This window comes from Crassostrea angulata, chromosome 6 (genome assembly GCF_025612915.1).
Source record: "Crassostrea angulata isolate pt1a10 chromosome 6, ASM2561291v2, whole genome shotgun sequence".
In the NCBI taxonomy this organism is placed as follows: Eukaryota; Metazoa; Mollusca; class Bivalvia; order Ostreida; family Ostreidae; genus Magallana; species Magallana angulata.
In genome coordinates, this window is record NC_069116.1 from 47,090,172 (window position 1) to 47,099,815 (window position 9,644).

Below are 9,644 nucleotides of genomic sequence, written 5' to 3' on the forward strand. Positions count from 1 at the left end.
CGAGTTGTCCTTAATTTGGGGCGAGTTGTCTTCATTTTTACTGAAGGCAACTTGTCTTAGAGGCGAGTTGTCCTGCTTCCAGTTCAATATATGCTGGAAAAGACAACGATTTAAAAACTTTTGTTCTTGTAAGTTGAATTATCAATGTATTTAAAATGTGTGTAAATCAACAAATTTCCATTAACCTTCGAATATAACATATTACAATTTACTATGAATTCTTTAATAAAACAAAATTGCATCTGGAAAAATAAATGCAGACTAAAATCAATTCATCATAAATTATGAATAGAAAAAATAATATTACAGATGTAATATTCATGTTTTGAGCACAAGCAGCACTCTCTGCATACTATTACAACTTGTTTAGTTTAATATAAATTGCTCATAAAAACTACTTAGGAACACTTTCGGAAAAAGGTGTTATAGGCTGGGTTACTTGGTAACCTATAAAAGTCTTTGCAAAAAATAAAGATCGTCGTTTGAACACAGTAAAAATAAAATATTGATTTTGAAGACATAAACACTTAATTATGACTTATTGACAAGTAAAATAAATTAAACCTCGCCAAAAAAGTATAAACTGAGTATCTAATGTATATAAAATATCTTCAGGTCCGTATTATTCCACAAAATATCTTTGAAAAGCTCTTCTTTTTACCAACTGGTGGAATTAGTTAAACAAATTGCTGTAAGATGCTTCAAAAATAACTTCGAGATTCAAGCATTAACTTTAGAATGAAAATACATGAAAAATTCATCGGTATATCTTTTTCGGGAAACTATTTTCATGTATTTTGAAGTTTGAGATTCCGAAGATTGGTTTAATTTCTCTCTTTTTAAAAAATAATAACGATCGTATAATGAACCAGATTTAAATTAACAAAGTGCATATAATCTTATTACATTTCATTTTTTTCCCTCCTCGCACATTTTGAGATTTTGATATTGTGGTGCTTTTATGACCCTTTATAATCATGAGTAAAGCAATTTGAACATATTTGAATTCAAGAACGAAAATCAAAATGTTTTCAGTGTTTACATGTGCTTTTCGAGGATTTAATTGTTTTTGACACTCCAGTTTAATTGAGATGGTTATTTTTGAGAGGAGGGTTGTTTTTTTATAGAGTGGTAACTGTTTACTTAATCTATATTGATAGATTGAAATTTAATCTATATCAAAGTAATAGTTATCAAAAAGAATTAAGAACTTTGTAATAACAAATTGATTATCTGTTACACGTTGGAACTTTGATACATGTATTACTTTCACGACAATCATTTACGTACATGTCAGGATTAAGCATCTTGAAAACTGATGTAAAAAATGCATTTTAAGCACCGACGTTATAAATTGGCACCGAGTTCTAGAAAAACACCAAATACTGTCATAGTACTGTCTTGTCCTCTTGCTTTTCGCGACTCTAAATATTAATTCATCGTATTTGCAAGTAACGGCGCCTCACCACGCATAGGTTGACCTATCCCACGTACTCGATTCCACAAATCCTGACGCACTGCCGTGTCTCGGAAGCAAAAAAGTATACAGTTAGCAAACGCCTGCGCACTGTCTCCAAAGCTTTGGATATGAACAAGAACCATATCAAAGGTACCTGGAGAGTCGTTGATATTTTCGACGCTGGCGTACAAAAATCGGATAGTTCCTGTTGCGCGGAGAATGATGATGACGAAGAAGATCATAATATACAACTCGTCCTCCTCCCTCAGGTGATGGTGGCTTCGATCTCTAAAGCGCAAACGCTATGAGGGAAATTCTAGGTTAGTTATTTATTATTAAAAATATAAGAGTAAAATCTATATAAATAATGTTTGATAAGTTGTAAATCATAAATTAAATATATTTCAATTTTGTATAATCACTACAGTTTAATCCCTCTACTTCGTAAGCATTCAAAACGCAGTTTTCTTTATCAGATAATTCAAACTCATCTTTTCGAATAAATGTTCACATTTTACTTATCATGATCTTTTTCTTCTGTTCCAATATTATGCCAGAATTCATAAGAGAAAATAGCATAGAGAACATTTTACAGAATATTACAAATTTATTTTTTTTGGCTTGAATATTTTTATCACTAAAAAGTATATTTTTAAAAATTCAAATCAAAGAGCTTTAAAGAGGTACCTTTTTCCACATGTAGATTTTCATTATTATATAAAATGTCATGGTTAGAATATAGGTAAGGATTTCCCAGCCTTTTCCGGTCAACGTCATCCATAGAAAAACGTTGGGTAGACACCCTTTAATCCAACACCAAGGACCTGTGCTAGTGAAGAAGTCTTCTCCAAGAACGTCGTATGAGAGAGCTAGATAGGTTATACCCACTGTGGACAGAGCAATAACACTTGAGGTTATTGTTGCAATCAAAAACGTCATGTGTTATATAGATTAATTATAAAATAATCATTACCATGCGCAAACAAAAAGGGGATGGTGATCCCGACCCCAATTTCTCATGGAAAATTCAAACTTATTAACGTTACTTTAACTTATTTAAAATACTGAAAGAAGGCATTGCACCCCCTTTCCCGACAAACAAAATTATTCCATGGGCCATTTCGGAATTTTTCGAGATCCGTGTCTCATTTTTTATACCAAGAAACAAACCTTAAACTTAAACTGTTTTTAACTTAAATTCCCATTCCCCCACTCAATAAAACAAACTTACGTGGTACTCCCCACGATACACAATGGTAGATCACCCTGTTACGGAGAGTGGACCACTCTTGCTGGGTGATGAGGGTCATCATAATGTGAATCATGATGATAGACGTCCAGAAAAAAGAAGACAACGATGAAAACGTCGTAACGAAGCTTTGTACCTCGCACACTGCATCTGTTTTAATACAAGTATTTTGCATTTGATGGCGGATTGTGAGATATTCCGTCTCATTTCTGAGGACGTAACGCAAAGCTCCAACAAGGTTTCCCACCGCAGTCATTAAGTCCGCTATAGTCAAGTACACCAGAAGCCGCCTTGTTTGGTTTTTGGCAACTGTGACTAGACAATACGTAATGAAAATAACTACTGCACCAATAATGGACAGAAAACTACTCACAAATGTACAGATGAGCACCGACTCTGGCAGCAGCGAGACCCGGTCGGAGACAGTAATGTTCACCGGGCTAGAATTATTGGAAGACATTTCTGTAAAAATAAAGTCAACTTTCGGTTTCGATCAACGCAGTAACTACTCGTCGTTCTACGGAAGTCGGTTGGCGTCACGTGGCAAGTAGTAGATTTACCGTATGACGGACTTTTCTACGTGATGCTAAATTTTTCGAGATTTATAAATCTTTGAAATTTAAGCGCGTAGCATCAGCGCGCGTTAATTTTTAACATCGCGTTACTGTATGAGAGTAAGGTTAATTGACCCTCAACATAGTCCAGCTTTAGAATTAGTGGTTGGTTTTTAAATACGAGTTCATACCGTGCAACAATGATGTTACCTAGACTTACAGGAATAAGTAGGGACACATTTTTTTTTTATAAAATAAAGGTAAGAAAAAAAAATATCATAACTCAAGGACGCGTTAACACGAAGACGATTTTCTGAACATAAGATTTGTATGTAAACGCAATGAATGTGTACATTAACAAACATGACCAGGACTTCACCTCTGATGATTTGAAATTTTACGGACATATCCAATTCGAAAAAATACAATGCGTAAAAATTTAAATCGCCCGACCTTTAACCCAAAGTCGTAAAATATCATAGTAGTAAATATAAACTGTTATATTGAAGCTTCAGTCCGTCTCAGTATTCTCGTACTGACGAAATTCTACCTCATAGATCTTCCATCCTTTGTCACATGCCCTGCTGGGTTCAACAACAATCGTTGTGGCGTGGTCACACACATCGGGTAGCTTCTACCACGATCCAGCAGGTTCCTTCCTAAGTGAACCAATTTTGTTCCAGTGTGTGTTGATAAGCTTGTATGTTTTTTTTTGTAAAACGTTTCTTTCCTAGACTAAATCTTTTTATTCTTAAGAAATAAACGGTTTGTTTAATTCCACGAAATAAAATATATAAAATAAGCTCTCCTTTTGTTACAATTTGTACTAGACTTAAATATAGAATGCGTTGCATTTTTTTTTTATCAAGAGAGTCCTCTATAAAAAATATATATATTTAATAATATAACTTTTCACAATTGCGCTTGGTTGAAACAAAATATTAACTTTTTTTTTTATAAATATACGGTAAATAAAGTGCATGTACGTTTTCCCTATCAACTATGTTCAAAATAAAAAAAAATATTTAACGAAGAAAAAGGTTGTAATTCTTACTAAGAAAAAAAATGTTTAATTTTTAAATCTTAAAAAACAGTACAGACACAAGCATGCAAAAAATATAAACAAATCCCTAAGAAAAGTTAAAAAAAAAAGCTAAATATTTCAAATCTTAAGACAAAATGCTGACAAACATTTTAAAATCACGTCTGTGTATTCTAACATTGCCTCTCTATTGTTCGATTATCAGAAAATCTTGACGTCTTACATAAGATGCTGTCCTTCATGCTTAACTGGAGACCAGTTATGTAACAGTGTTGATTTGAATATATATAATTTGTTTATTTTTGTCTCTTATGAATATCGTATGTATATTATACTCGTAGATGTATAACTAAATCAGTATGAATTTTTGTCAACATACAAAACTGTCAAATAAAAAAAACATTAATTTTTATTTATATATTACTGCTGTACAAATGTAAAAATAAAATATTTCGAACTCAGATTCTTCTGAAGTATTTTCAAACATAAAATAATAACAAAATATACATTTAAGTTTTCTTAATAAAGAGAGAGCAAGCGAGAAAAGATAAGCCTTTGTTGTAGGAGAGAACATTACCGTCAGAAAATGTTTAAATGATAAGTTTCAAGTGCATTTCTTGTTTGATCTTCCGTAGAAAATTTGAAGTGTACACACAAAGTGGAAGCTTAAGTACACAGTCCAAACATTAGGTTTATGTTCATTTGAGTGTTATTACAACCATGTATACATGTTTAAATAGTTGAATAATGAGGAATTATATAACAAATTAATGCAAAATAGCATGTTAAAAAGCAATAAAATAAACGTAAAAATGTCGTATTCTGCAAAATTGATATAAATGACAAATGAAGATATATTATAAAACATTAGAAAGAAAACAATATCCAGATTTTTAAGTATCGTATTATTGTGTGGAGGTTTCGGTATTGATGCATTAACACAGTAAATCATTTTCTTTAAAAAATTCTTTTGGATAACAGGAATGTACAGTAATGCTTTAAAATGTGTTTCGACAAACACATTATCATATGCGTTCAGGCTTCGTTTTATTTCTCACAATAGAAACATGTACTCAGCATTAACACACCACAGCTCAAACTTACATGTTCCTTATAGTCGCCTGCAGCTGACTGGCGCTCGGGTGAAATATTACCGGATAATTTAATTCTTGTTGTAACGCGCTTTCTGATTGGCTGAAAAAAAATATTCTATAATAATATCGTATAAAGAGTGTTGCCTAAGTCACAGTAAGACTAACGTCAAAACCGTATACATCCGCCTGACGTTACGTTTGAGTTTTGTGCAGTTTAATCATTAATTTAAACAACCGGGACGCGGTTTATAAGCGTGAACTCTTCTTACATGTACCCATTTTATATTCGTATAAATTGTTTTGCAATTGAATATATTCTTTATATAAAACAGCTATGCATAGGTTTATACTACATTTTAAAAACATATTCCTTTTTTATCATTAATATTTCCCTATAAACAATTATAATGACTTTTTTTAAAAGCGTGATAACACTAACTGACGTAATTATTTGATAAAAGTCTTTCTGACTCGCCATGTGTTGGTCTTCCACAAAAACGCCTCAGTCTTTCTAACAAGCCTCTACGTACTACACGGTCTTTTAAACAAAACAAAATGGCATTACAGAAGGCTTGGCCGCTGTCACCAACGCTTTGGAAATACAGCAAAACATGGTCAATATGGTTAAAAACAACCAAATTGTCGTTTGACATACTTTTGTGGACAGCGATAAAAAATCGAATGGTTCCAAAGATTCGGAGAGGAACAAGAACCAAAAAGATCATGGTATAGAGTTGGTCCTCGTCACGGAGGTTGTAATCGCTGTTTTCTCCAAAAGAATACGTCTGAAAAGGACAAATGACGGTAATACAGCCTTCCTTCTGTCTCTCAAACATTGTTATCTTGATACACTAAATATGTCGAGATGAGTTAAAAGTCAAAACTTCTTTGTTTTTATTAATTATAACTTCTTTATATCGAATCTCCAAGAAACCAAAAATATTGTTCTGGTTAGAGATAAAGATGATTCACTATATATAGTCATCCTAGTTTCAGTATAATATAACACTTCTTTTACTCATGTATTACAGACTAGAAACCTAGATGGTGCATCATTTTGTCTATGATCATTGATATTTGCAAAAATAAGGCGATTTTTCCCCAATACTATATTAGGAAATTAAATTAAATTCTAAAAATCATAAATTACTCACCTGTGTTCTTGTTCTTCGCCATATTAGATATTTGGAACCCAGGTAAAAGAGCATCGATACTAGATAAGTGAGAACTTCCCAGAACTTTCCCGTCACGGACATCCACATGATCACTGTGGTTGGAGACAGGCAGCCTTTGATCCAGCACCACGGGCCTGTACTTATTGAGAAATCCTCCCCTAAAGCTCCCTCCGCTGCGGCGGCCATTGTTAATGCCACTGCAAGGTTAAGGGAAATACATGTAATATTCTATTTTTTTTAAACTGTAAATAAAAAATAGAATATTACATGTATCATAACGATTAAAACGCTCGTGAATTAATCACATCTTTGTCATGTGCATACATAATCTTGGTTAATTATATTGAAAATAAATATAATTTTGATTCTTGCATAACTTATCATTACGGATATTGTACGATTTGCGAAAATATGTGATATTATGATAATCTTAGAAAAGACTGTCTCAAACAAAAAAATCAGATAAAGCATAATGCATTCTAAAATTGTAATGGCTTGTGTAAGTTACCTGAAGAGGCTGCAAGCAATTTGACAAAAAAAATTAAAAAATGACTTGGGCGATTTAAAATAATGTCCTTAGTTTGCAAATGATTTTACTCAATTTAAGGGTAGAAATATCATTACACGAAATATAGAAAAACAACTTTGACCTTCAAATTAAAACGACACATTTTCAAAATTCAAGTAGTTGTTAATTATAATCAAAAACTTAATTTTCTGCCAGTCAATCACGTCTGGCAAAAGTATTTAAGAAAAACTGCATCAAACTTAAGGCCTCTTGCAGATTTGAGTTTTAAATGAACATGTGGACGAAATACAAAAGCAGATAACATTTGGACGGTTGTGACTCAGGTAACTTGTAAGCGTTTATTTCGAATCCTTATGTACATATATGCAATGGATACTTACGTGGTATTCCCCAGGAAATGATATTAAAAGCAACTATTTTCCAACAGTTCGTCCAGTCTTCCATTTTGTGCAGCGTCATTAAAATATGAAGCATTATGATTGCGGTCAAGAAGAAAGACGCCATAGCAGAGAACGTGTTGACAAAGCTCTGTACAAGACACACGTTGTCGGTCCCAGTACAGTTGATTGCCAAAGTCTTCTCTTTAATTATGTAATCGTCTTCATTTCGTAAGAAGTACCTTATGGACCCTCCGAAGGTACCAACACAAGTGAATAGGTCCGCAACTGTGACGTGAACCAGCAGCAATCTAGTAGAATTCTGAGCTTCACGAACAATGAGGTAAGACAAGAAAATGGTGATGGCTCCAAAAACAGACAAGACACTGCTGATGGTAGTAAGAATGACAACAGAATCAGGGAGGCTTATTGCTACAGCTGAATCAATGTCGGCAGGAAAGCTGCTATTGTTCCACATGTTTATAAGTGAGATATGTTAACTCTTGGCTGACAATGGCTGATATGGACTAGCTGTTTGTATCTTAGATTTTAAACTGCAGATCAAATGTCCTACGAAAACCCAGAAGGTTCATAAGCATCTACCTGGTGCTTATTCAGAGGCTGTCACGTAGCCTTGTTAGGGTAGCGATGATTTTTTTACCTTTCTGGAGCATATTTTCTCTACCCTTGTCCCCATTCCCGGGTAATTCTATACCCATTACAAAGTAACTTTCAGTAAAATTAATCAATTGCACCTAAGTTCTATGTATATGAATTAAAGTCGAATCATACTTACATGTACGTGTAAAATCCTTGCCAAACTGGTCATATATTCTATACCCTTCCTTTAATTTTGCACTTCACTGATCGAGTGTCTTTAAGTAAAAGATGTGAAGTTCTTTGAACAAAGTTTTTGGTCAAAGGTCAAGGTCATATCGACTTAGCTGATCTCTTTGAATTCCAATTTTTGACCATAATTTTCCTCTTCGCCAGATCCTGCGTAGATATTTATAAAAGATTTGTAGTTATAAAAGAGGTTTGTAGTGACCCTGTATTAATTTTTCCTTTCACTTGACAAGGTCATAGCAAACATCTGCTGCTAAAAAAAAATTGCCAATCCCCCCCCCTTTGCAAATCTGTCTTAAACAAATCTCAGTGCTGGTACGATAAAAAATGATTAACCAAAAACATTGAACTTAATTCTTAATTCAGAGCGTAGAATTAAGCAATTATCTCTAAACTACTTTTCATTTTAAAACATTTAGTTGAAGCGATGTCATTCTATTTAATGTACGATTCGCTCAACGTGAAATAGTTTATCCATATTTATAATCATAATCTGAAATATTTGGTACATTTACATGTGTAGAGTAAAATGTGCACATATAACGGATCGAATGGAGAAGAATATCTGGAAATTCTTTTATATTTGTGAAATATAATATAGAATATAATATTAAATTTAAAAACGTAAAAGTTAAGTTTCTAAATTATGTCGAATATGTTTGTATCAAACGAACAAACTTGGCTTTCGTACATTTGTGTTGTTTACAATTTATTTGCTTTTTATCTGTTCATTGCGAAGCGTCGATTGTAACATTCTCACCATTACACCCCACCCAATAGTTGGAAACCAAAGTATGATGTTTACTCAGATTGTCAAACCCATTCAAAAAATAAGATACTAATCTTTCAAGTAACATTATTCTCTTTTCGATGCTTTAAAATTGGCTTGACAGTAAAAATAATCACAAAATCTGACATTTTGATCCTCAAACATTCAATCTTTACAGACTTGCAATAATTATTCGGTCTTCTCCATCTTGCAATAGATATCATTCATTAAAAAAAAAACCCACGCCCTAGCGTGCAAACTTATCAGTAAAGTCATTTTTTATTACAATATAATTATCAGTCATTATCTAAAATACTACTGAGGTTTAAAATCTCTTTGTAATCTCTAGTGCGCATGATTTGTATTGATAGTATGATACATTTATATCAAGTAGACCATTGCGTATTTAGTTTATATAGACAGAAATAGATATCATGAAGGTCATCCAATATCATGGAAGTTATCTGAGGTTCGGGGTCCACCCAAGGTCGTTGTCTATGACAAAGTGGGTTTCCCAAGCTATTTTTCATAGGCAAAGCATCCAGCACCA

The 9,644-nt window shown here is 33.0% G+C and overlaps 2 protein-coding genes across 2 annotated transcripts; both read right to left on the bottom strand.

Moving 5' to 3' along the window:
- Window positions 1-968: 968 nt before the first annotated feature.
- On the bottom strand, window positions 969-3,471 carry LOC128189032 (G-protein coupled receptor 157-like). Its single transcript, XM_052860438.1, has 3 exons — window positions 2,691-3,471; window positions 2,147-2,346; window positions 969-1,761 (listed from the first exon to the last, which is right to left on the bottom strand). Exons 1-3 carry the CDS (start codon window positions 3,166-3,168, stop codon window positions 1,432-1,434), a joined length of 1,008 nt encoding a protein of 335 aa, XP_052716398.1. The 5' UTR covers window positions 3,169-3,471; the 3' UTR covers window positions 969-1,431.
- Window positions 3,472-3,932: 461 nt separating this feature from the next.
- On the bottom strand, window positions 3,933-7,980 carry LOC128189033 (G-protein coupled receptor 157-like). Its single transcript, XM_052860440.1, has 3 exons — window positions 7,483-7,980; window positions 6,553-6,770; window positions 3,933-6,183 (listed from the first exon to the last, which is right to left on the bottom strand). Exons 1-3 carry the CDS (start codon window positions 7,955-7,957, stop codon window positions 5,833-5,835), a joined length of 1,044 nt encoding a protein of 347 aa, XP_052716400.1. The 5' UTR covers window positions 7,958-7,980; the 3' UTR covers window positions 3,933-5,832.
- Window positions 7,981-9,644: the final 1,664 nt, after the last annotated feature.